The following is a 27,305-nucleotide window of genomic DNA, read 5'->3' on the forward strand; positions in this document are numbered from 1 at the left end:
CAAATACAGAAACTATCAGAGCAGTTTGGGTCAGTCAGCAGAAGTGCACAGGTTTTCTCCTCACAGGTGATTGATCTCTCCAGAGCTGTGTTTGGTCTCTCAGGCATTGCTTGTCTGCAGCAGAAGGTGACCATGGAATCTTAAATAAGCCTAAAATATTCCAGGCTATGGCACACCTCAGATGATCAGGGAAAACACTCTTGAGATTTTCATTTAAGAAAGTCTGACCTCTGGGAATGATGGAGAAGCAATAGGAATGGAAGCAGCTCTCCTTTGCCTTCGCAGCCCTTCTCCTTCCTTCTGCATCCTGATATCCCTAATTTTTCTGCTGGTACTCAAATCTTTAACATGAGACGTTGAACAGCTCAGTGACAAACACGAGAGCATTTCTTCTGGAAGTTGAAGTGAAGTAATTGAACAAGATGTGAGGGCAGCTCAGTCCTCATCCCTTGTCTGACTCCAGTCTGCTCATCCTGCCAGATGGAAAGGGAAGCTGCTGTTGAAATACAAGTTTTGGGGTACCAAAAGTACAGAAACACCCAAGTTGTCACTGTGTTATCTTGCCTTCACCCAAAGAAACAATGTTTTTTTCTTGGCAGTAAAGGTGAGTGTGACTTTGGTTTTCAGTCTTAACCTGCTTACAAACATTGGTGTCAGAATTGAATGCACAGTGCTGAAGTCTCAGTATTGGCTCTCACAGCAACTTAAACTGCTCTTGTTTTCTGTTCTGTTTCCTCCTTCCCCTCTGCAGATTTCAGGAAACCTTACTGTGCCTTGGATTACAGGTTGTTCCAGAAAAAGAGCAGTAAGTACATTTCCATTTAAGTATCTAATGCATCAAATGAAACAATGAAAAGAACATTTTTGAGAATGTCAGTTCTGTTTACCTTGGGTGGGATTTTTCCCTTTTTCCTTCGATACAAACATTCTCTGCATGTGCAGTGTTTCAGTTGAGGTGAAGTTGATGTCTATCTTTAAAAGCAGGTCAAGGTTGTAATCCAGTGTGAGGTGATGCCCAGGTAGGAATTGTGCTCTTGGCTCAAACACAACATCTGAGTTGATCAGGACTGAGAGTTTGGAGCTCAGAATATGTTTTTTATATTGAAAGTGAAGTGTTTGTTAATTGAGGCATCTGAATGCTTAAGAGAGTAACTCCCTTTGCAGCTTCTCTGCACATGCACAGAATTAGTCAGTGCTGGCTGTAGGAACTTGATCAAGTCTAATTTTATCCACATAAATGTCATTTCACAGCAGCAGAATCTGCCAGTTTGGTGTCCTCAATTCACAGACAACTCCAAACCATAACACAAGGTATGAAACAGCTTTTGTCAGGGGGAAAAAAAAAACCTGCCCAACTCTTTGGTTTAGTTAGTGCTCAGCATTTCCAGCTTGTCTTTGAAGAGGTGTCAGTTCTGCCTCCTTACCAGCAAATCCAGCCTCAGGTGGGATGGTACAGGCAGGCTCTCCAGGGGCTGCTCTGTCACTGCAGCTCTGTCAGAAGCAGCAACTGGGGAAGTGTCTGTATGGTAACTAAACTTCCCAGTCTGTGGAGCTGGCAGTGTCCTGGCAGTGCCCTGGCAGTGCCCTGGCAGTGCCCTGGCAGTGTCCTGGCAATGTCCTGGCAGTGCCTGCTCTGTTGACAGTGAGGTCTAGGCAATGGAAGAGCCTTTCCTTGCTTTCTCCTGCTGTAACCAGAACTTTTTTCCGTTATTACTTTCAGTTCTTTAGTCTTCAGAAAGTGTGAGTGTGGCAGTGTTTCCTGTATAAGTAGAAATCTAAGGATCATCACATTAATGGTGTTTTCTCTCAGACTTTTTCTAGGTCTCAGCTGAAGCACTTCCAATTTCTGCAGAGTTTGGTACAATGACTTACTTCTTTTTGTACAGAGAGTACTTTATAAGAGCATCTCCCAGAGGAACTGGTACTTTTGTACAAATCCTGTTGTGCTCAATCCATCTTCTTCCTTTCCTAAGTGCTAATTCTCTTGAGGAGGCTTTTTAAAATGCAGCTCTTTTCTGGAAGGCTCATCCCCTCTATCACTTAATGACCTTTTAGAGAGAGCATCTCACCAAGGAGCTGGGGAGTGTCCGGGGTAGAGTTTCACAGCTAAATGGGGAGGTTTTCCCCCTCCCTCAGTACCACCACATCCACAGCCAATATCCAGTTGTAAGGCAATCCAGGTCGGGTGTGTGACCTGACAGGTACAAATCCTGCTGCTGGGGTTGTTTTTAGAGTTCAGTGCTGTTCTGGGGGTCAGAACAGAGCCAGCTCAGATTTGGCAGTGGGAGCACAGGGCTGGCAGTGGGTAATGCTGGTCCCTGCAGCACTGGGGGCTTGTTGGGCATTGTGGTCATGCTGGATACCTGACCCCAGCTGTAGAAGGCAGCTCTGGAGTAAATTTAAACTTTCAAGGATGTGGAGGTGCCTGTTCATTAATCATAGAGTCCCTGAGGTTTGAAAATACCTTTAAGATCATTGAGTCAGGCCAGCATCAGCACGGTCACCACTAAACTGTGTCCCCATGGGCCACATCCACACATTTTATGAGCACTTCTAGGAATCACCCCTGCCCTGGGCAACGTGTTCCAATGCTTCACAACCCTTTCAGTGATATTTCCTGATATCCTGATTTCCTGAGCCTCCCCTGGCCCAGCCTGAGGCCGTTCCCTCTCCTGTCCCTGTACCTGGGAGCACAGCCCGACCTCCCTGGCTGTCTCCTCCTGTCAGGAGCTGTGCAGAGCCACAAGATCCCCCCTGAGCCTCCTTTTCTCCAGGCTGAACCCCTTTCCCAGCTCCCTCAGCCTCTCCTGGTGCTCCAGACCCTGCCCAAGCTCCATTCCCTTCTCTGCTCCAGCCTCTTTCCTGCAGTGAGAAACCATTAAGGATCGTAATTAGAGAATTCTTTTTCCTTACACCTTTACTCATTTCTCTTTTTAATCAATAAAATGCATAAAACCCTTTGGTTAATACAATCTGTTTGACAACATCTGTGTCCAGATTTGTGGATGCACTTTCCCAGTCTGAGTGCAGAATCAGCCTCCTTCAGGGGGCAGGTTGAGGACTTGGCACTCTGGAAGTGCTGTGTACACACAGGGGTAAGACAAGCAAAGGAGAAAAAGCTCCTACTTCCTAGAAACTTTGATTTCAACTGTGAAATTCTTTTGAATAAAGAGTGTGAGGGAACAGAAATAGAATGGATAGAGTTGTAGAAGTGCCATTATGGCAATTACTGCCATTCAAACAGGAAAAAGGCTAATCTGTATTTTGGTTAAAATGGAGAAGATTGTCTTTTAGATGCTCTGAATTTTTAATCTTCTGCCTTGATGTTTTGTTTCCCTTGCCCTGTCCTTCAACTGTATCAGGAGAGAAATAAAAGCTGTGCAATTCTGCAGAAACTCTTTCTGGTCTGCTCAGCTCTGCTGTAGGATGATGTCATTCTGATTGTTAATGAATATTAGTCTAGAAATATCACCCTCTCAGTAACTCATGAGAGTGTCTTTGGAAATGACAGAGTTCTGTGTTCTGTCCTGGTGCATGTGCAGTGGCCTTTATGAATGCATTGATTTTTGCTTTTTCACAGGGTGGTGGAAGGATAACAAGGATTCAAAAATAGCAGTGAAGGTACCAGTTAAGGAGAATTAAAAGGGAGAAAATATCTTCACTTCTGTTCTTAGCTCTTGAGTGTACTGACTGTGCTTCAGTTGTGTGTCATCTGAGGTCTGAGCAGAAAGGGTTGTGTTTGTGGTAGATTTAAAGGTACTGGTGTGCTCTGGAGAGCATTTGTCACACAGTGGTGGCTCTGGGTAAGCTGGGCCTTAGTAGTGAAGTTCCATTTTGGGGGAGAGAGGGGGCTTGTCTGCCCTGAGCTTCACTTTGGGGTGTCTGGGCTCTCAGACTGTTGCATTTGGGGACAGAAAAGACCTGAAATGGGTGGAGAGTGCAGGAATTGGATTTTTGTATCACTGTTTGCACATTGGCTATTTGATAAAACTCTGTCACAGGAGTGCAGGCACACCTTGGGCAGGTGGAGGGGCTGAGGTGTGGCAGCTGCCCCCAGCTGTTCTGGGCATGGGAGCACAGCTGGATTTTGTGGGGAGACACATCAGTAGAACCCTAAAGAAAGCTCCTGCTTGGCCTGGGGTGTGCCAGGCTCAGGAGAACCAGCATGAGCTGAGAGCAAACACCTCAGAGCAGCTCCACAAGAACCTGGCAGGGATTAAAGCTCCTGCAGTCAGAGGCCACCTCAGCCCTGCCTTTTGTTTTAAAACTGTTCCAGGAGGAACTTGGGGAGTTCTCTCCACGTTCTCTGCTCTCCCAGGAGAGGGGAAAGCTGTGGTTCAGTCAAGTCAGTGGGAGTGTGTCTGGGTAGGCCAGAGGGTGTGCAGGGAGAGCTGAGCCCTGCTGGAGTCTGCAGGGAACACTGGGCTTGCTCCTGCTTTGTGCCATTTGGAATGCTGGCTGAAGTGTTTCCTCCTGCTCTGAGATATTTAAATACATATCTCAAGGTATTTGTGCTTTGGTAATACCACCCATAGCATGGCCTGGCCTTCTGGCAGGGAGCAGCACCTCCTTGTCCCCCAGCAGTGCTGGAGGAATGCAAAGGGGGACAGGTCTGGTGATTTTTTATTATGTGATGTGCTGCACCTCAGTGCCACAAATCACCCTGGTTTATTGTCTGCTGTGAGGCTGCAGGCAAGGAATGCATCCTGCCTGAACAGGAACTGCAGAACTTTCTGGTCCAGTGTGAGGATGACATTGATAGATCAAGTAAGAATCATAACTAAAAATCTAAAAATCAGTTTACTTTGAGGCTGAATATTCACTATTACACAGATCAGCTCAAAATCTCCAGAAGGGTGAGTTGTCAGTTTGTGTGGTTTGAGGGCTGCTTTGGAAATCAGGGTGAGATGTCTGGGGCTCAGAGTGTAATTTCTTTGCTAGACTGTTCATTGCATTGATATCTCTTTTTGGTTTTTTTAATCCTTTTTATTGAGTTTGATTTAGAAACAGATATTAACAGAATATCTGTAATTTTGGCTGCATGCTGAAGCTGTTACAGCTCTTCTCACAGTGGGGTGCTATGAAATATTTATCACCTCTGCTTCCATCAGAGCAAACTTCACGCTTACCCAGCCAGTGGGGAAAGATGCAAAAAGTCTGTGCTGCAGAAACCTCCCAGGGTGTGAGCAGGAGGAGTGGAAGGGTGTCCTCAGACACCTTTGGCCTGAGTTTGTGCTGTGTGTGAGCAGCAGTGTCCAGCCTAAGCTCAGGATGGCTGTCACTGACAGGGGGCAGCTTGGTGGCACTGGTGAAACCTGAAGCTGAAACCTCAGGCTGCAGGAATGTGTAATCTGGAACAGCTTTTATGAGGTTAAATATCTTGGTGTGTTAAGGGAAAGTGCAGACCTTCATAATTTGTATGTGGGAAATCAAGAAATAATAAACTGAAAAGCAAGAATTATATTAAATGGTGCAGATGTGAAAGGAGAAATGTAGTGGAATGATTCAAAATCACTGTTAATACATACAAATAAGATCCTGAGGTGGGAATTAATAATCCTCTGAAGAAAACAGGTATTAATTAGTATCAGGGTTCAGAGACCTCCATGCTGGTGTCACTGGGAAAGGTGAATAAGTCAAAATGACACTGTGCTTGTACAGAAGAATCTGGGATTTGTTCATACCTTGAATACTTTGAGTGCTTCTGATCTTCCCATTCCTCCAAAAATATAACAGAAGCAGTGACAGGGATCAAAGGCATGGCAAATTTGTTTGTGAGAGGTTTGTTTGCTAAAAATAACCATTACCTCAGCCCATTTCATCACCAAGTATCAGAACTGAATGTTGATTTAATATGATTTCACTGCAATTGAAATGAACACCACACACAGTGCTCAGCTGCAGCATAAATGCAAGTTCTGTATAAAACCTCAAGTTCTTCCATTTTTTAGCATGTCTTTGATTAATAATCTGAAATTTGTGTATAGATTTTGTGCACATGGCCTGAAACATTTTCAAGTGGTGCCTAAAAGCCGATGTAAAACCGCAGGCTCTGAGAAAAGGCAGGATGAGGACACTCCACTCCGTGCAATTATTCATCCCAATTATAGCCACCGGATTTGCACCACAGAAATTGCTGCACGGTGGGGGGATGAGGGGCTGGCAAAGAGCCAGGAATGTCTCTGATAAACTGGGTCATCTCTTCCAAGGATGGTGGTGTTACACTTGGGAGGTCGGGGATAAGCCGGGTTTAACCCTGCGCGTGGCACAGCTGCCGATTCCATTTGCTTTTCCTTGGGAATGGATAGGCTGGATTCTGCTGGACAAAGCCTCTGCTGCTTCTTAAACTGTGGCCAACACAAGTGGGAAATGTAAAGGATTCAGCCAACAGTCAGCACTGTCAAAGCCAAGCTTTGAATCAGCAAGCTGGGCATCTGAAGAGAGGAAATGAGAATTGTATTCACAGCTTAATGACGTAAAAAATAAGAACTGAATTACTGGCTTGCCTTCACCTATAAGTATTGTCATAAATATGAAGCTTTCCAATATTGTCTTCTGGTATTTTCTCCTATAATGATGAATATTATGATATTTGTAGGGCTCTGAGGTTTTCCTCTTGGTCCCTTATTTCCTCTGATGATATTAAGCATGAGAAGGTTATTAACTAAATTGATGGAAGCTTAGTTGCATGTACAATGTAGAAATTCTATCCTTTCTTTTCTGACAAAAGTCATTATGTAATTTTTAAGCAGTTTATAATGCAGGAGTCAAACTTGGGTATGATCCATGTCAGGGGGATGATCCTGTAATTGAGGGTAGTTTGTGATTTCCCTAAGAAAGTGCTGATAAGGCCCATGGCACAGCGTGTTACACGAAGGCAGCTAATCTGGAGCTGAGATTTGGAGCTGCTCAAGTGTCATTTCCATCTACTGAGCTTAAGGACTGACACTGATCCCATGATGCTGGTGCAGCTATTGAGAGCAGGGTGTGTAAATGATGATCCTTCAGGATCTCTGAGAACTTGGCAGAGCACAGGGGTTCCACAGTGCTGGTCTTGGCAGAACAAAATGGCTAAAATGAGACAGAGACTCCAAAGCAGAAAATATAAATTATATTAACATAATTATACAGCAGTTGTGAGGGGAAAACCATTGAATAGTGATGTAATAAGATCTTTGTTGAAACATTTGCAGTAGGTCATCAGAATTAACAATCCACTAAAATGAAAAAGATCTGACACTGCTTTTTAAGGAAAATTTTTGAAGGCCAGATGCTTTTGCTAAATTTTGCTTTTTTCATGTAAAGTCCTTGTTTTAAGTAAGTAAAAGCTGGGCAGGCTCTGCACCTTCCTGAGCACCATCTCTTTGGGAACTCGAGGCAGGCTCTGGGTGTCTTTAGCCCAAGGCAGGATCACTTTTCCTGCTATCCAGGCCTTGCCCTGGGTTCTTTCAGGAGAGGAAGCATTTCTGAACAACTGGAACACCACGTGGCAAGAGGAAACCTGAGCTTCCTGCAGCAGCAGCTGGACTTCCTTTGGGTTTTGTTCTGATTTGGCCAACACAACCACCAGGGTGGGAGAAGACACCCTGAGCAAGGTTCCCCCTCAGCTGTGCTGTAACACCTGGCACCTTTCCTGGTGCTCCACAGAATTCCACAGGCTGTTCTGAGCTGGAAGGGACCTGACGGGGGTCACTGAGTGCAGCACTCAGGTGAATGGGCTGGAATGAGAGAGTTGTACCTGGAAGGGCAAATGTGGGTGCTGAGGCTGTGGATGTTCAGTGTGAGGATTGCTGTGTGTGGCACTGATCACAGGGAGCTCTGTGAGCTCACTGCAGCAGTGTGGGCTCTGCAGAAGCTGCAGGCAGTGTTGGTTATTTCTGTTTAAAACACCCAGTGTCCTTTAGGGGCTGAGGTGGCCCTGAGCAGTCAGGGATGTGGATAGGCCAGGATAACTGTGCAGTCCATTGCTGTCCCTCCTCTCTGCCTTCCCTCTCCCCACACTGGGCTGCAGAGCAGAGCTCTTCCCAAGTCCCAATCTCCTTTGCCAGCAGCTCTGAAAGGAGTTCCTGCTGCAGTGATCCAGGCTGTACTTCTGTTCCTTGGCCATGGCTTGGTGTCAGGAGGAGCTCAGGTCAGGCGTGCAGCAAAAGCAGCAGCTCTGGGTGCTCGGGCACTGGGATTTGGCTCTGCCCGGCTCTGGAGCTGCACTTTGCTCAGCCTGGAGCAGCCTTCACTCAGCCAAGTGCATTCCTGGTGGCTGAACAGGGCATTCTGCCCAGGAGCATTCCTGTGCCGGGCTGCCCAGGGCTGTGCAGGGCTCAGGGGTGCCCGGGGTGCTCCCCACCATCCCCACTCTGAGCCAGCTGTGCCATGGGCAGGATGGGAACAGCCCCTCTGATCCCAGACTGGAACAGCCAGGAAAAGCTCTCAGTGCCTGCTGGGCACTCAATTAATCGTGGATTCATCAAGGTTGGAAAAGACCTCCAAGGTCAGCAAGTGCAACCAGACCATATTTGAATTTATCTGGTGCATCTTTTACTGGGATTACTTCAGGAAGACAAAGGTTTGGTGCCCCTATTTTGTGATCCTACATTGAGGAGGCTCAAGTACTTCTAAATTTTGAGAAATAGTAATTTTTAAGAGAAGAAAATTGCAACAATTACAATATTCTGTAGATTAACAAAAGCTGGTACTGGGAGCTGTACAAGACTGTCAAATGATCCTAGTTCTATAAAATTACTTTTTATTCCACTTAAAATCATTTCTTTATAACTTTTAATGGTTTTTAAATGAGCAAACACAGAATTCAGCTATTGAAATAATGAACACAATTCAGCTACTGAAATAATGACACATGTGGCACATGATCTACCAGTTACCAGTGCAGACTTTGTGGTTCATTTTCTGTCCTCTGAATAGCTGGAAGAGTGAAAAACATGCGTTGGTGAAATGAAACTGTAGATTTTAGATAAAATTCTGGGTGAAAAGCTTTTGTTAAAGCTTGGAAGCTCTACTAGAGAAATACTTTCTGTGCTCACACCAGTTCAAACTGTGGTAAGATGTTTAGGAATTCTTTTTCAGTGTTACTCCTTTTATCACTGATCCACTATCACATGTTTTGATAAACGTAGACAAAGAGTTTGGGAACTCGAAGATAAACAGTGGAACCAATTTAAACTCAAGCTCCCCACATAAACATTAAAGTATTCCCTTTAGGAAGTCAGAATGCTTTGAATTATGCATGTGTTGTAGTTTGCAGTAAGATAAAAGAACTTTAAGGGGGGAGGGTGAGAAACTTGAAAAGCCTTTAAGGAGTAATTTGCATAAATTGGGTGGAGAGAGTAAACAGCACAAGAGGGAAAAAAAAGTTATTTTCAGTAAGGCCTTATAGAATGAGATAAAACAAATTACCAAAGAAATCAGGTGGAGTTGAAACAAAGCTGAAGTCCCTTAAACTTGTGTTAATGCTGCCACTGCCTTTACAGCAAATCCCAGGGAACTCTGAAGTGCCCTGGGTAAAAAAAAGAGAAATGAAAAAAAGCCCAAATTCTTAAGGGAGACTTAAAAGAGAAGAGCCATGGAGACAGTAGAACGTGTGTGTTACTGTGTGGGAGACCTCTGGACATGAATGCTCAGGATAAGCAGATTTTTTTTCAATCTAACAGTATTTTTTTTTTTTATCTTGCAGTTACAGGACCGCACACAATTTAGTGACCGAGACTTAGCTACCCTAAAGAAATACTGGGACAATGGCATGACCAGCCTGGGCTCAGTCTGCAGAGAGAAAATTGAAGCTGTGGCTGCAGAATTAAATGTTGACTGTGAAATAGTTCGGGTAAGAAATCCAGAGTCTTCCCTTATCTTGTCTCAGGAGCAAAAATAGGACAGATGAAAGGCTTTAAAAATTTCATGAGGAAGCTTGAAATAGATTTCACGTATTACATAATGAATGACCATGTTGGGAAGTGCTCTCCTGCTCTTTCTGCAGTCTATATTTAGTAAAAGCCCTCAGGTCAGGGTCTTATTGATCAGCAGCAAAGCAGCACTGGGAGCTGTTTGACATTCTCTTGGGTAACATTTTAAGTAAAAGTGTTACATTTTTGAGGGAGATCCTAAAAGACTGAAAGTATATAGTGTATTAGCAATATACTATTTATATTGCTAATAAAATACCAAAAAAGGGCTTTTCTAAAGATACAGGGAAAATACTTCTCATTCATGCTTATAGCGAAAATTGTATGAAAGAAAATGCTCCAAAATATGAAAAAAATATTTTACAAGACTGTCTTGAGGGCAGGTTGAGGTGTGGTGGAGGAATCCTGGGTCAGTTCAGTTTGCTGGTTGCTGTAGGAGGCTGAGGGAGGCACAGGTGTGCTGGAGCTGACCTGGCTCCCAGAACCTCTGCACATCATCTCCTCCAGAGGCTGGCATGTTGTGTCACCATGTCCTGGATGGACAGACACCCAGCAGCACTCTGGGGTCTCTGTTCTCATTCATGCTTATAGGGAAAATTGTATGAAAGAAAATGCTCCAAAGTAGGAAAGAAAAATATTTTACAAGACTGTCTTGAGGGCAGGTTGAGGTGTGGTGGAGGAATCCTGGGTCAGTTCAGTTTGCTGGTTGCTGTAGGAGGCTGAGGGAGGCACAGGTGTGCTGGAGCTGACCTGGCTCCCAGAACCTCTGCACATCATCTCCTCCAGAGGCTGGCATGTTGTGTCACCATGTCCTGGATGGACAGACACCCAGCAGCACTCTGGGGTCTCTTTGCCCATCCCATCCTCAGGAAATCGCCCCACTGTTTGCAGTCTGACAAGGAGAGGAGCCTTCCTTTCCCTTGTGACAATTGGGATTATTCCTTTCATCCTTTATCCTCTTTTTGCACCTGTTTTCTAAATTCCTGCCAGTGCTGCAGAAGCAGGGCTGAGAGCTGTGGAGACCTCTGCCTTGGTGCATCCAAATGGTCCCAAAGCTGCTCTCAGGTTGAACACCAATCTGGTTATTTGTTTTTGTGGGCACACAGGAATTCTAAAAAACCCAATTGTACTTTTGGAGGCTGAAGAGAACCACTCTATTCTCTGTAGGGAGCAAAGCTGCTCCTTGTTTTCCAAGGATTTCCCTTTGCTCTCTGAAAGGTGAGGCTGCTCCCCCTGACAGCACCTCCTGGACAGCACAGTGACAGCCAGGCTCCCTTGGGGACATCCTCCTTGGCACACAAGGGGTGACACTGTGGGGTTCTGTGCAAACCTTTCCTCCTGCTGGAATGTTTCTGTCCTCAGGGAGAGACCAGGACACCCCAGAGGCTCTGCCATCACCTGCACCAGAGCAGGTCCCAAATGATCCCAGGCACTCCCAGACCTTGCTGGGAGTGTTTAAGGAGGATGTATTTTAGGGATAGAACTCTCAAGATGACTTCCCACATGGCAATTGCAGTCTGCTCTTGCCCTTACTGTTTTGCTGTTCCAGAATATTCTCTGTTCAGCGCAGCACACAGGATGTGGAACCTTCTCTTCCCCATTTAATTTGAGACACTATCAAAACATGTTCATCTTCTCTGACATTCTCAGTATGTTGAATGAAAGATTTTCTGCTTTGAAAAGTCTGTGAAAAGATCTGCCTTTCCCAAGTGCATTTTTTACTAAAAAAGAGATAGAGTCAATTTTAAATTTTGTTAGCACTGTTTGTTAAAATCACAAGATGATGGGAAAATTTAAAGAATGGCAATACACTGCTTGGAAAAAAAGAGACCCAGATCTCAAAGGGCTGCTTGTGTGGGGGTCTTCTTTTTTTCCCCCAAACCGTAGGTAATAGAAAAAAAAATCCAGGTAGTTCTCTCTGCATACCTGTTGTGCATTCTTCAAAGAGGAAAATCAGCAAGCTGAGAAAGCAAACACCAGCCAACAAAAAAGATTTGCTAAAAATACTTTCAGCATGTTATCTGTTAGCTTGTTAGAGATGCAGCTTTAAAAGGGTTTTTTTGGGTTTGTTTTTTTTTTTTTTCTCAAGGCTGGCACAGCATGAAACTGTGTTTAGTACCTGGGTCTGCTGCTAATATTCCTTTACTTTTTCTCTTTGGTAATCAAGGTATTATAAGCAAAAAGTTTTTTATTCAACTTTCTCAGAACCCTAGAAGGAGGAGCAGGGCAGGTATTTCTGAAGTAAGGCCAGAGTGATGTTCAGTGTGTCTTCAGAGAAATCCTAAAATATTTTAATGTCTTGGGATGCTCATTCGGACAGAGGCCTCATGGAAAGGATGTGCATTTTGCCATGGCCTGATGATGTTTTCAAACCCAGGAGCTGCTGCTCCTATTTCTGGGGGTGTGGGTGGTGGGAAGGGGGATGAGAGCCAGCCCCAGAAGAGTGGAGGAGCAGTTGGTAAAGAAGAGGGTTCCTGGCTCTGGGAAGGATTTTTGGTTGCCAGTGGAGAACTGATTTGATGGAATGAAGGGTCTGGGGTACAGGGGCTGTTGAGCAGAATTGAGATGAGATGAGAAGTTGAAAGCCTGAGTGACACAAAGGATGGGAGAGCCTCAGGAGGTGAAGAGTTGCAGACAATTATTGTTACATCATATTAAACTCTGAGTCTTTAATAATTTTTCATGTAAATGTTTCTTCATCAGAGAAGGCAAATTAATGACCAGGTACAGATCCACTTGGAGAATTTAGAATGTGGATCTTTTCTTCTTTCTTTTTTCTCCTTTGAAATTCATTTTTATTGATGTAAGATGAACTTAAAGCATCCATCTCCATCCCACCATGGCAAGGTCTCCAGGTTCCCTGGGCTGGTTTCATCTCCCAGGCTGTTCCCACTGTGCCCCTCTGCACTCAATGCAAACAACTTTTCCTAAAGCTCTGTTTTACAGCTAAAGGGCACTGAAGGATGAGCTGCTCTGAGCTTTATTCTTCCAAGTTCCTTCCTGTCCTCCAAGGGGAGTGCTCTGGATGTGTCACCTTGGCCCCGTTCCCTCTGTGCTGCAGGAAATCCTAGAACAGGGGAGATGTTTGGGTCATCAGATGCTTCAGTCCTCTTTTGGAAGCTGCAGAGTAGGAGAGCCTGGATCAAAGATCTTATGTTAAATTTGTTGAATAATTTAGGGGGGCAGAAACCTTACAAAGTCACCTAGTCCTGCTCTTTATCTGGAGCAGGATTTAATTTGGAATCAAGTCAGGTTTCTCAGGATGTTGTCCAGTAAAACGTTGAGTACCTCCAAGGCTGGAGCTACCAAGACTTCTATGGACAAATTGTCCCTCTGCCTCACTGTAAAACATTATTTTTTCTTTTACATTCTCAATTCCAATCAGAACTTCCCTTGCTGCCACTTGTGCCCATTGCTTCTTTTCCTGTTGCTGGCACCTTCCTGTTTCCCTTGGAAAGCTGAACCTGGACACAGGATTTCGGGAAGCAGCCTCAGGAGGGGGAAATACTGGGGAACACTCAGCTCCCTGAACTGCTGGCTGCACCCTTGCTCCTGTAGGCCAGATGTGCTGATGTCACTTGTTGGGGGCTGTTGCTTTTGTCATAGTTTCTGATATCATTCATGTTTATTTCTCTTACAAGACTTGGATTGGGAATCGAAGACGGAAATATCGTTTAATGGGGATTGAGGTCCCACCCCCTAGAGGAGGTCCTGCTGATTTCTCTGATCAGTCTGAATTTGTTTCTAAATCAGCACTTAATCCAGGAGAGGAGACTGCTACTGAAGTGGGGGATGATAATGATAGGAATGATGAAGTATCAATCTGCTTATCTGAAGGAAGCTCACAAGGTATTTGGAATGCAGTTACTACTGTGCCTATATTTTCAATTTTGTGCAGTGTGCATGCTTTGGATTCTGTTGTACACATTCAAACACGTCTGACAGAGTCACAAGTGCTCCACCCCGCCTGGGCTGAAGGTACTGTTTGGTCTCTTTCTTCTGCCTCTGTGTCTCTGAGTTTTGCTGGGTTTGTTGTACAAAGATTGGAAAAGCCTTTGATCATAAGAGCCCCATTTCTGCCAGATTCATCTGAAATGAAGTCAAGAGTTCACGTTCTGCTGGTGCAAGTGAGAGCTGGGCAGCCAGTACAGGTGGGGAAGCCTCAGTGCTCAAGGAAGCCAGATTTGGAAATGCTCTCTGCCAACTGCTCAGTTCTCCCCAGCCAGCTGGAATGGCCATTCCATTTGTCACCCATCCCTGGAGGTGCCCAAGGCCAGGCTGGACAGGGTTTGGAGCACCCTGGGACAGTGGAAGGTGTCCCTGCCTTGGCAGGGGTGGCACTGGATGAGCTTTAATGTCCCACCCATCCCAACCATGATTCCACAGTTCCATCCCTGTGATCCTGAGACCCCCAGGCACGGGTGGGGCTGGAGCTGCTGCTGGGACTGTGCATTCCCCATTTCTCCCAGCAGGGAACCCTCAGCTCAGGCTGGAACAAGGAGCTGCCCAGGCCTCCTGCTGCTCTGTCTGACAGGCAAACACAACCAGCAGATCAAAGGCAGGAGCAGGGGACAGCCCAGGAGCCTTGGAACTGCACACGCAGGGGGTGTCCTCAGTAAACTGCAGGATCTGGAGTGAGAAGTGCCTTCAGCTGAATTCCCTGTTCCCTCCCAGGAGCCATGGGATCGATGTCTCCCTGCCCCTCCTGTCCATGAGCCCAGCACATCCCCACTCACTAATTGCTCCCAGTGCTTCTGCTCACAGGAGATCAATGGAGCCTTTGCTCTGCAAGCTGAAAGAGAGTCTGAGCTCAGGCCTGCTGCTGTGCAGCTCAGTGTGCCAGGCTTCATCCTGCCATGTCCTCAGAGCAGTCTCAAGGGAAGAGCCAGGGCAACGGAGGCGGCTGGAATGAGTTTGGGAGAGCTTTGTCATACTCCACTGTAGAGGGAATAAGATGATAAAGAAGTGGGTCAAGTGATTGAAAGCCAAGTGAGATGAGGAATCTCAGTCCTTGATTTGCCTGAGGTGGGGAAGGAGCTGATTTAAGTCAGAGAAAACGGTGACAGGGAAGAGGCTGAAGTGTCTGCAGTTCAAGTGAGGAAAAACTCCACGTTGGTTGAGCCAGGCTTTCATCAGGCAGGGTGAGGCTGAGCACCTGGGTGCATTATTACTGTCAGAGCCAAGGAAATGCAAGGAAATGACAGGATTTCCACAGCACCCAGGAATCCCACCTTCATTCCTTTATTCTCCCACTACAATTATTTCTGTTCGTTTCTCCAGTTCAAAGGAGGAGGTTTCACTGCTGCAGCTCAGCTGGTTTTGAACTTCCTGGAAAATATTTCCCCCAATACCCACAGGTTATGTTCAGTCACAGATAGGGAATTGTTCTAATGTTTGAGAACTGTGACTTTTGGTCCTAATTTATTAAAAAAACAAAACCAAAACAGCAAAAAACCACTCTGAAAGACAGACAAAAGCAATTTTTGGTCACCTGATTAGAGTGATTAAAGTTGATGGCTTCTGCTTTTAAAATGTAGTGTGTAAATATAAAAAAATAAGCTGTGCTGTGATGCAAAATGGATCATTAAAGCTCTCATACTGCCTCACCTTTTTAATTGTGTGTTAATTGAATCCACAGTGTGTAGGTGCAGGCCATTAGGGCTGTGCCAGTTCTGTGAGCTGAGGATGAATATTTAAGGAGCTGGGAATGCTGTAGGGAGCTGCTTCCTTCAGCTGTTGAATCCAAGGGGTGACTGCCAGGGTTACAGAGTTCCTGGTGCCCTGGAATGTCCCTGAGGAGTGACCTCACCCAGTGACCTCCACCCTTCCTTGCTCCCCTTGATCCCACGTGCTCCTGGCACAAACTGTCCTGTGGAGTTGTGACCAGTGGCATATTGACTTCATTTGAAACAATCCCCAATCAAATTTGCTCACTGTAGAGATTTTTAACTTAAAAGTTGTTTAAAACCATGAACTGGCTCTCTGTGGTCTGGCCTAAACGTTGCCCTGGCTTTGGTAATCCCAGGGAATTCCTGTTATCCCTGTGTTTGTGTGGAGGTGGCAGACCCTGGAATCACCTGAACCTTGCTGCCCCTTCCCTCTTTTCCTCTTTGATATTTAATATCAATCATAGATTTATGTTTTAATATGCAGAAGTCAAGTAAATATGAGAAACTAGCTTCAATTTTAGGGGTAAATAGACTTATCTTTCTTCAGGTTTTGTGTTCTCCTTGGCCTTTAAGGTCAGTGGAATCATCTCATGCTTTGTGGTTGAAATACCAGGGTAAAATCTGCTCTGTTTTCAAGTGTTTATACATAAAAAAGCACTTTGGGTTCACTGGGGATAAGGATTTGCTATAATCTGATCATTTTTTGGTTCAAAACCCATCAGTGTCTGCAAGGGCGAAGTGGGATTTAGATTTGTACCCCAGAATTTCAGGGAATGCAGGATTTTTCATGTAGGAATTCACTTTCACTTAAAAATCCCCCAACTTCTGCACATCTCTGATGTGAAACTCTGCATCACCTTTGAATATTCCAACCTGAACCTAAAAATGGGAAGGTTTTGGTGCAGAGAATAACTGAGAGTTTTGTTGTTGTTTCAGGTGGCACTTGGTTTGATGTTGGCCTGAAATGCTTGTGACAAGATGTCTTTTTAATAAAGCAAATATTCTGTTTATGATTAGACATTGATACCATGACTTTGCTGTTGGATTTAGCAGCTGTGACATTTAGTGGTAAACACCATTAATGGTCCTTCAGCATAAAATTGGAATGAAATCTGACAAAACCAATTTATTTCTGCAGAAGAGACAAATGAAGCTCTTCAAAATGAAGAAATTGGCCACAAAGACGATGACCAGAATCCAGTTTCCACTGATAATGTGGTATGTTTACCTTTCCTTTTCCACCAATTAATAACTCCTTAATTAATGTTGAGGTTGTTGTCCAACACTTGTGCTTTTCACTAGGTGACAACTTCAGTTGAGTGTGTTAAAAGTCTTTCTTATTTGAGCTTTAAAACTATACTAAAAATTCTAAAACACAGCAGGAAAAATCCTAAAACCTTCAGTAGAAATTGTTTGCAGAGATGGTGCCCAAGAGACAGCTCCCCAACCCGCCTGAGCCCCAGGTTTTGTCATTTGATACAACAATGGAACAAACCCAAGGAAGAGTTTCTTGATACTTTGTTCTGAAGCACTGTGACAAAACTTCTTAAAAATGCACTTAAAATTGGACTGAAATACATTGTATTTGCATAAGAGATTTTCCTATTTGAAATTCTAATCAGTTCTTTCCCCTCCTATCTTAAAAAGTGTGTCTAAGAAGGGGAATGTGAATGTTTGGCAGTTACTTAGAGACTCTTCCTCAAGCTGAGTCTGAAACCAAAAATATTTGAGTCCCAGTGTTCCTGAGGGTCTGATGGAGCAGCAGAACTCAAAGCTCTGAGCTGTGGTCATTCAGCTGGGCTGGCAGACACTGCAGCACAAAATGTGCTTTATCCTCCCTGCCTTCAGCACAGGCTTGGGAGCTGGGTGGGTCTGCCAGGGAGAGCTGGGAGTGCCCCTGGAAGGATTTGTCCAGTGATTTCAGGGAAATTCCTGGTGTGCAGGCAGGAGGGGCCACATGCTGCAGGAAAACCTGAATTAACACCTCAGGAAATACCCATGGACATGGATTGGCATCAGTGGGGCTCTTCCCTACAGTGGGTTAAACACCATCCTAAAAAATAAGAAAATTGCTTTAACTTATGATGGACAGGTTCATAAATGTTCACAACTGTCAAAACAATTTAAAACAATAATAAAAAAAAAAAACTTGGGACGTATTTCTGGGTCTAAGTGTTAAGCTTGGCCTTAACACTGTGCTTTAGGTATCTTTAGAAAGCCAGTATAAAAAGCTCCCCAAATTTTTGTGAATTATCCATATTTATTTGAAAATCTTTGAAATAATAAATATGAAATGTCCATATTTATGCATTTCAAGGTGTCCTTGGGATCAGCACCCCTGCAGCTAAGGGGATGTGGCCAGGGAGGGTCAGAGAACTCCTTGATTTCTTTAGGCCAGGAGTAGCTCAGGAATTGCTGTGTTGGCTGGTTTATCCAGAGGGATAAACTTCCAGAGCCTCCTTTGCAACAACAGAGCAGAGCAGGGGCTGTGAGGGGATAAATGTGCAACTTAAAGTGAAAAAGCTGAGCCAGGAGCTCCTCCTCTGTAAACAGCCCGAGTCTCCATGGCAGCAGCTCCCACTGGATTCCTGCTGGATCTCCTGGCTGAGGTGCATGATTGCCATCTAATGGGGCTGCATGGCTCAGACTGCTCAGGAGCCAGCACAGAGCTCTCCTTCCTTCCTCCTTCCTCCTTCATCCTTCCTCCCTCCTGCCCCTCTGGGATGTGGATCCCCGTTTGTTTGTCTCCTCTGTGTGTTGGAATGAACTGTTTGCTTCTGTTTCAGAAAATAGAAATTTTAGATGATGAGGAGAGTGATCTGATCAGCAATTCTGAAGTGGATCAGATGAGTTCTCTTTTGGATTACAAGGTGAGTGACTGGGGCATGTCAGGGACAGTGGGATAATCCCCAGGGAGTTCAGGGGGTGGATCTGTCAGGAATTCAGCAAAAGCCTGTGGGATCCTGAGCTCCTCTGCTGTTTTCCCAGTGTGCACATCATGCCCTCATCCCACCTCCAGCCACTTTATCCGTGTTTCAACCCAAATGGAGGCAGGAAAACCCCATTTCTACAGAGCTGCAGCTCCTTCCATGTGTCCCAACCAAGGGATTTATGGAGCCACCCCAGCAGAACTGTTCTTGGAAAGCTGAAACACTTCTGCAGCATGGTGCTGCCAGCTCTGGGAGGGACTGGACAGCTGGAAGGAATCCTCTGCTGGACTGGGGGCATCTGAGGAGCAGGCATTCCCAGGACATGCCTGGAAGTGGTGGCAGTGGGAGGGAGGAGAAGCAGCTGGACCCTGGCAGCTCCTGTTTCCTGGCAAGGCTGAGGGTTGTGTCTGTGCTGCTCCCCCAGGAGTCTCCACAATTCCACCTCTCCTTGAGCTTTTACCTCCAGTGCTGTTTTTTTTTCCCTTAGAAACCAAGTCTGTTCTCCTGATAATAATCAATTACCAAAATAATAAACAGATTGTCTCTCCAGAGCAGAAATTCCTCCTTCCAGCAGCGTTTTCCTGGGAAGGGCAGTGGGGAATGAATCGGGAGAGGGAATGACCTTTTCTTAATGTCACCTGTCAGCGCAGTGAGAGGCTTGTTGTGACAGTGCCCTGCAGAGCCAGGCCTTTGTTTGACAGCACTGATTGCTCCCTGAGTTTTCTGCCTAAATCTGGATTCTTCCTGGGCTGGGCAAAATCCAGAGCTAAACAGACAACTGCTAAATATGCATAGGGAAGAACTCAGCTGACTTTTTATGGAAGCCTCAGAACTGCAGCTCAAATATTCCTCTCTCATTCCCAGAGCTGTTATCACCTGGAAAAGTGTGGTGAGCAGGGCTTTCACTGAAAAAATGCGAATTTTCTGGGAAAAACCAACAAAAATACAACAATTTTTAAAGGTTTGTTGCAGACCTTTAGAGCAACATGTAGTCACACTTTTCATGTCAACTGAAGCTGAATTCCAGCCAGTGTGAGCATGGATACCATAATTTTTTCATTATTCTCTCATGAGTTGGTGCTGTTGAGCAGAGCCCTTCTGCAAAAATGAGCAATGCCTTTGATCTTGTAACCTAAATAAACAGTTTGATTTTCAGGTTCTTTGCAAAACTGAATAACTAGACAAAATTAATTTTAGCTCTCCACTAATCAACAGGTTTAGTATTTTGATCCAATAAGTTTGAAAGAGAAGAGATACTTGGAATAAATGGAAATACTTATAAAACCTGAATTTTTAATTAAGATATTTGCAAGTATAGATTGGGAAAATGCTTTTTTAGCCAAAGCACACAAATTATTGATTTTTCCTCACTTTATAATATATTGCATCCAGTTCCATCTCCATAAACACCTCTGTGGAGGTTGGAATTGAATGATCTGTAAGGTCCCTTCCAAACTGTTCTGTCACTCTGTGATGTTCCTGTTTATTCTCTAACCCGAGGGATCCTGAGGAGCTTGGTGAGCTGACACTTGATCCACATCAAACCCAGCTGCTGGAGGATGTTGTCTTTTAATTTATGGTAGCTTTGAGGAATTTTCAAGTCGTTTTCCCTGTTTTTATGTCAAGCCTTCTGCTGCAATAATGAATTTATTCGCTGTCACTTCTCACAGCCCCCTGATCACTTGTAGGAAGAGATCTGGGCTTTGGTTGTCATTGTCACTAGAAATGGTTTAGTTTTGACCCAGGGGTGTTTAGGTGTGGTTGTTCCAGTGCTTTGTCCTGTCCCCATCCCTGTAGGGCTTTAACAGACACGTGGATGTGGCACCTGGGGACATGGTCAGTGCTGGCCTTAGCAGTGCTGGGTGGGGGATGCTTGGGCTCAGCCTTAGAGGGCTTTTCCAGCCTAAAGCATTCCATGGTTCTGAGATCACTCCCAGAGCTCTGTGCTGTCCCCACAGAATGAAGAAGTCAGGTTCATCGAGAGTCAGCTGGAGAGCCACAAACAGAAATATTTTGAGCTGCAGACGTTTACCCGGAGTTTGATACTTGCAATTAAAGCAGATGATAAGGAACAGCAGCAGGTAAATCCTGGAGCAGGTTTAATATCTGTGTTTAATATCAGAATTGATGTTTGTCCCTTTGTATTGTGTCCCTCCCTTGGGTTTATTCCAGAGGCTCAAATTATAATTAAAAAACAATTTTCTCACACTTTGCTTAAATCACCACTGACAAAAACCCCACACCTAACAGTGCATATACCACATATTAGATATATTTTTCCCTTGTAGGCTCTGCTTTCAGACTTACCTCCTGAGCTTGAAGAGATGGATTTCAGCCACACCTCCCCCGAGCCCGACGATACCTCATTCAGCCTCTCGTCGCTGTCGGAGAAGAACGCCTCGGACAGCTTGTGATGCCTCTTTCTGCAGGACACAGCAGAACCCCAGGGAGTGCAGAGAGAGAGAGAGAGAGGGGCTTCTGCTCTGAAGAGCTCTCAGCCTGTGCTGGAGCCTCCTCACAGCCTGGCACTGCCCGGGAGTTGGCAGTGCTGGCTTTGGAAAACCAGAGAGCTGGGTGAGGGAAGGGTTCACTGGTAGCAGCTTGGCCTCGGGTAGGATCAACTCTGACCCTCCAGAACAGCTCTGGCTCTGTAGCAAAGTCTTTTTGAGCAGGGATGCAAGAGTGGGAAACACACACGGTGAGTTTCTCCAGCTCCACGTGCTCCCCAGGCCTGTTTATTATATTTTTCCCCATTTTTACTCAGGTAGGTGGACTAAAAATTGGGGATCCAAATAGAATAACGGGCTTTCTCTGAGTTGTGCTTGAAAACCTGAAATTAAACTGAAGTGGTTTTTGTTTTTTGATTTGAGATTGTTAAATCTTCCATTTTTCTGACCAAAATAGCTGAAAAAACCTTGAAAGGCTAACTGAAAAAACTGAATTATCGTGAATAAATTATTAATGCAAAGAAGCAGTGATAAGTGTTGGAAGAAATGAGGTGGAAATGGGAACCCTGATAGCTGCAGGACACAACTTCCTAATACAGTAGCAATGGGATTGGGTGTTTACACTCTTTAATGATTGTAGTCACAGTTTTTATTTGTGAAAGCCTGAATGCTAAAAATACTGCTTATTATTTTAATTCTTGGGTATGTATTTTTCCACAAACTTTGCTCCACTTTACCAAGCCAGTCAGAATCAGAATTCCACAGCTGTCATTGCATCCTGAAAGGTTTTCCAGCGTTGGAAGTGAGCTCTGCAGATCTGGTTTGAAGCCCTGCCTGGTGCAGTTTTGGGCAAATGCCATTTCTAAGCTGTGATGTGGATTGCAGGCAGGGGTTGGACTGAATTTCTTCTTTCCCAGAGCTGTTGGCACTGAATCCCTTCAGCCCTGGGTGGGGAGGCTGTGCAGAGATGTCCAGGTGGGTGCAGTGGGCTGTGTTGGTGTCCAGGGGATGCCTGGCCAAGGCAGGTCTCAGTCCTGGAGCTCTTCTCCTCCAGGATGGTTCTGTGGGATGCTCCAGGTGCCTGCCCATGGCATTGATGCTCCAATTCCAACCTGGATATCCCTCAGCAAGCATTTTTCACACAGATACTTCAGTCTGGTAAAAACCCTGATCTTCCCATTTTATGCCAAATAATAATTGACTCTGGGGAATCCTTTTTCAAATTAAGTAACCCCCTTAATTTCAGTGCGAGGTCCAAGGTGTAGCTCAGAAAATCCAGAGTGTTGGGGAAATCACACCTTTTTTTCCTTTAATACTGGGATTAGACTCAGGTTTAGGGTTTTTTTCAGTCTCATCAGTTCCTCTCTAATCACTTGTACAGCTCTTTCTGTTTAGTATCAGTAGTGAGCTCTGTTCTTTCAGGTTTTTAGTCTCTCCTTGGGCACGAGGAGCTTTTAGCAATACTGTTAAATACCAGCTGCAGAAAGGGCAGGAATGGTTTTAAAAGGTGTTCTGAAAAACCAAAAGTCTCACAGTTTCACTCCCTGTACAGTTCTGTAAGTTCCCAGCAGAGCCACCCTTCCACAGGGAAAGCTGAGTTCCAGGCTGCTGGGCCTGTGTGTGAGCTGAGGCTTTAAAACTCTGAGTGGAAGGGAGGTTTGTGAGCAGAGCTCACAGTGCTGTCCTTCACAGGGAGGACAGAGCTGAGCTGGAATTCTCTGAAAAACTCATTTATAAAGGGTTTTCTGAGCCAGGCTGACAATGGTTTCTATTGCTGTTCTCTTAGACAGGAAATTTGTGCCACTGACAATGAAATCTCTTGTTTTCTGTGAAATTAACATAAAATAGTGCTGGGAGTTGCCACTATTTGGACCCTGCTTTCCTGCTTCTTCCACTTGAATTCCCATGAGAGAGAGCAGGATACTCTTAACAGGAGTTCTCAATTTCATGGTCAATTAAATCATCTGCCTTCCTGCAGGAAAAACTTCCATTGATGATTCCTACTTTGCTGTCTTGCTGCTATTTCATATCCAAACAAACGGAAGGAATGAATTTTGAATGAACTGTTGGCTAGATACAAGCAGTGATGTCAGCCCCTGTTCTCCAGGGAGCTGGGATCCTCTTGGATGTGCAGCTGAGATGAGCTGCAGTCAGAGCCCACCCCATCCCTGGGATGTTCTGTGGGGAGACAAAACACAGCCTGGGACACTTGACAACACTACAGGATAGCCAGGAAAAAAAGAGTAAAAATTCTATCCCTGAATAACAAAATCTGGGGAGGAAGATGCTCCACAGCTCCTTGGCTGGGGTTTTTCAGTGTCAGTGTGTATTTCCAGCAGAAATGGAATGGCTGCTGCCATGAGAGGTGGTTAAATGTTGGTGGAGAGCAGTGGGGGTGGCTCTGGGGTGGCTTTGGGCTCAGGGTGTTTCCCCTCTGTAGGGTGGTGACAAACACCTGCAGTAAGTGCAGTTCATCATTCCATACCCTTCCACAGGAGATGAGGCTCATGCTGTGCTTTTCAGGGTGCCAGAAATCAGCCCCCTTTCTGTCCCAGGGAGTGACTGTGATGTGAATTACCACTGCAGCAGAAGGGCCTGGTGCTGGTGGTTTTATCACTTTCTGTGCCCAGGTAGCAATGTTTGACCATCCTGCAGAGTCTCTTTGTCCATGAACAATGACTTCCCTGTCACTGTTCATTCCCAAAGCACCCATGGGACCATCAGCGATGTCTTTCAGAAGGTGGGAGGGTTGCCCAGAGCAGACACTACCCAGAGGCAGCAGGGCTCTCCCTGGGGAGCTGGTTTGGCTGCTGGAAGGTTTGCTCATGGTTAAACCCTGTTTCCTGGAGCTCTGCCTGCTTTCCTCTCCCTGCAGGTGATGCTTCAGTCACATCCATAGGTCTGACAGGAGTAACAGCAGCAGGGAATACTCCAATAAAACAATAAATACTCCAGTAGGTGAATTTGGGGCAGGTTTAAAGGTACCTGAGCAGATGAACCATACAAGGTTTCTGGAGTGCCCAGCCCTGGAGGCAGCTCTGCACTTTAATCTCTCCAAGTATTTCTTTTCACTAAGGCAATAAAAAGTGTGAAATGAGGAGTCTGGGGCTTTGCAGCCCTGTGAGTGAGGAAAAGAATGTCCTGGTGGTGTCCTCACCTTGAACTGGGAGCAGCTTTGGAGAGTCTGCTGTGTGCTGCTGGGCTCAGACTGGGGAGGGGCTGGGACAGACCAGCAGCATCCTGGACATCGTGCTTGGGAATGGGAATCCCTGCTCCAGAGGGATCTGCCCTCCCCTGGGGGATCTGCCACTGAGCACAGGCTCCTGCACCACTGCCCTTCTGCTGGCTCTGCTCTCAGCCTGAGGGACAGGGTGTGCATGAAGGGAATAGCACAGAATTCCTGCCACGGGAGCAATTCATAGCCTGTTCCAGCCCAAAGCCTGATGTCCAGGGGCTGAAGGGCTGGAGCCTGGCCAGGCTCTGCCTTTTCTGCCCCAAATCCTCCCAGCTTGGCTGAGCAAAGCTGGGGTGGTCAGTGAGCACCTGCTGCAGAGAAACCAGCTGGGCTGTGCTGCTTGGTTCCTTAATCAAGAATGGTTTATTCATTGACAAAATGTGAAACCTGAAAGGTTTTGGGGTGAAAAAAATAGTCAAGGCAGCACAAGAAAATGGGTGTTTTCCATGGAAGAGCAGGAGTTTAGAGTGTGAGTGTTTATTGCTCTGAGGAGCAGCAGCTGCTTTGTCAGAGGGCAACAGGAACGGGGCAGAGCCTTGGGCTCGTGGGGGCTCTTTTCCCACAAAGGAGCAAATCCTCCTGGCTGAAGGAGGTGTTCAAGGGTGTTCCTGGAAGGAAAACAGTTCAGGTCAGTGCTTTGGCTCTGGAACAGTTTCCCATGTTACTGAAGGAAGTCACTAACTCTTTTCCAGCTCTGTTTTACATTTTACACAACGCTACCTCTCAAACGTGACACCCCTTAAACCCACACAGAAAATGTGAACTTAGGAATTTTTTTTAACCTTTTATAGGCAATAAATTATTCCCAACATGCATCCTTCAGTTTGTGTTTGGTTTTTGCTGAGTGTGAGCATTGGTTTGCTTTTATTTTAATGCTATTTTTCTGTATTTGTGCTCATCACAATCTGTGGAGAAGGAAATAATTGAATATTAGGGAGAAAAGCTTAGCGTGTGTTAATGGGAGAAAATATTTCTGTTAAAGCTGAAGGATGGTGGGGTGGCTGTGTTGATTTTGGTGCAGTTACTGTGAGAAATGGGTATTATCCTTAATTCTGGTATTAATGACTGTTGGAACATTGCTCAGTGCATCAGATGATTTAATCTGAGAGAGCAGTCAGTGATCTCAGCACTGTAAGGAGAAGGGTTTTACACTTCCTGAGACATCACAGCTCATAAATACCTCCACAGATTTTTGTTTCACTTTCCTTTTTTTACCATAACTTTAGAGAGACCTTGTAGAAAGAATTTTGAAGTGTTAAATGAAAATGGGTCAGTAACAAACTGAGATCAAATGTAGATTTAGGCCACATTTGTATTTAAGTTTCATCTGAAAAGACTTCCTTGAATTTCCCCCATCACTTTCTCTCCCTGGAGCTCAGGGAAGGGTGGCAGGATGCACGAGGGGGATGGAGGGAATGAGGCACAAGGAGGCAGAAATGAAGGGTCTGGGTTTTAGTCAAGAAAATTTCAATAAAATAAAAGGTTTCTATGCTGTGGAAAACAAGAGCTTCTGCTTTATCTGCACATTTTGTGAAATACAATTCAAAAAGTCATTGGCAAATCCACTGAGTTGTGCTGGGGGGAAATTGTCTTCTCCAGTAGGAATTTTATAATTTCTGGGGTTATTTCTGGAATTAGTGTGTGTGAAAACATGGATGCAGATTTACAATGTGCACAGATACACTGAACTTGATCACAGCAGCTCTACAAAGGTATTTTAACTTGAAATGTTAAAGGAATTCTTCTCAAATATATTTTATTTGCTTTATTTTTGTGTCTTGCTGCATATCAGTTGCATAGTTCTGAAAATTAGTCAAATACATTCATACAAATATGGTTTATTATTTATGTCCTTGCAACTGGTAACTTTTAGGCTTGGAAATTTATGAAAATGCCCATAATAATGATATTTCTAAGTGATCTTGGCAAATAAACCAACTGCTGTATTTATGAAGAGATAATCTTCTGCCGTGATAACTTCTGCTTTATTTTCACTGTAGGAATCAGTTTCATTTTAAAAAAATATTCTGAAAATTTAAATATTATTGTATAACATGGATATTTTCCTTCACCTACAAAACAGGATCATTGATGATTTCAAATCTTTCATCATTTCCTTTTGGGCAATTCCTTAAGCTTTGTAACCCGAGCATATTCCTAAGTTTCTGTGTGAAAATCACTATTTATATTTCATTTTTATGATTTGTATCAGTACGTGTAGCAAAGAAACTACTACAAACCTTCAACAGAAGTACCTCCATATGGTCCAGGACCCTGACCTGGGCATTCCGAGTGCCACGTGCCCAGAGAAACAGTCCAGGCGTTTGTACTGAGTTGGTTTTCTGTGTATATAGAGGGTATTTATAATCTTGTATTAACAGAGTCATCATTGGAAATGCTGATTTCCTGCTTTAGAAGCCTGCTCAGCTATTTTTATATAAAACGTTGGTCTTCGCCTTAATTTTTTTTTTTTTTTGGTGAAAAGTTGTGCCATAGATATTTTAACTTATCCACAGATCCTTTACAGAGTTTGCTTTTTCTCTTAATTAATTATTTTTTCCTGAAATGGTCCTAATTTGTTTTCTCCTCCAAATGCATCTCAAGGTTGGTTTGCTTTCTCAATTTTTTTTTTGTTTGTTTTTTTGAATTTTTGGAAGATCCCTTCATCTGCATGCTTTGGTAGCTCAAGTTTTTCCTCTGTAGTTTATTGTTTATAGTTTAGAAGAACCTTTTATTGAAACCCCCTGAAGTAATGCTTGTACAAATGTATTTAGGGTGGCCCAGATGGTCAGAGAAAAGGGCTATTTAGCATTGGTAAATTTGTCTACTGACTCAAGGATATTTTTCTACGTCTGTCAAGTTTGGGACTATGGAGAAATGAAATAAAGGTGAACTAACTCCTTTTCCTATATGAACTTCTCTGTTTCTGTCTTTATTAATGGCCTTGTAAATGCTCACTTCTGTTCAGAACAGCAAGAATTCCATGTCAGGCTCAGCCCTAATTCTTCAGTTCCCACCATATAAATTAATTTATGGAGTGGCTTTTCAGGATTGGAATTTTACAGAGAACTTGCAGCCCTCTGCAGTGAAATGTCCCTTCCAAAACGGGA

At 44.6% G+C, this 27,305-nt stretch overlaps 1 protein-coding gene across 2 annotated transcripts in view; it reads left to right on the forward strand.

Moving 5' to 3' along the window:
• Window positions 1-27,101, forward strand: part of HDX (highly divergent homeobox) — a 41,107-nt gene extending 14,006 nt beyond the window's left edge. For both annotated transcript variants that reach the window (XM_039722605.1, XM_039722604.1), the window contains 7 exons: window positions 752-805; window positions 9,689-9,835; window positions 13,556-13,763; window positions 16,722-16,801; window positions 18,370-18,453; window positions 20,472-20,594; window positions 20,802-27,101. In XM_039722605.1, coding sequence (XP_039578539.1) covers window positions 752-805; window positions 9,689-9,835; window positions 13,556-13,763; window positions 16,722-16,801; window positions 18,370-18,453; window positions 20,472-20,594; window positions 20,802-20,927 — 822 coding nt within the window. In that variant the 3' untranslated portion in view covers window positions 20,928-27,101. The remainder of the gene's footprint in view (window positions 1-751; window positions 806-9,688; window positions 9,836-13,555; window positions 13,764-16,721; window positions 16,802-18,369; window positions 18,454-20,471; window positions 20,595-20,801) is intronic.
• Window positions 27,102-27,305: the final 204 nt, after the last annotated feature.

Source organism: Passer montanus, unplaced genomic scaffold, assembly GCF_014805655.1.
Source record: "Passer montanus isolate IOZ18808 unplaced genomic scaffold, ASM1480565v1 scaffold49, whole genome shotgun sequence".
Lineage (NCBI taxonomy): Eukaryota > Metazoa > Chordata > Aves > Passeriformes > Passeridae > Passer > Passer montanus.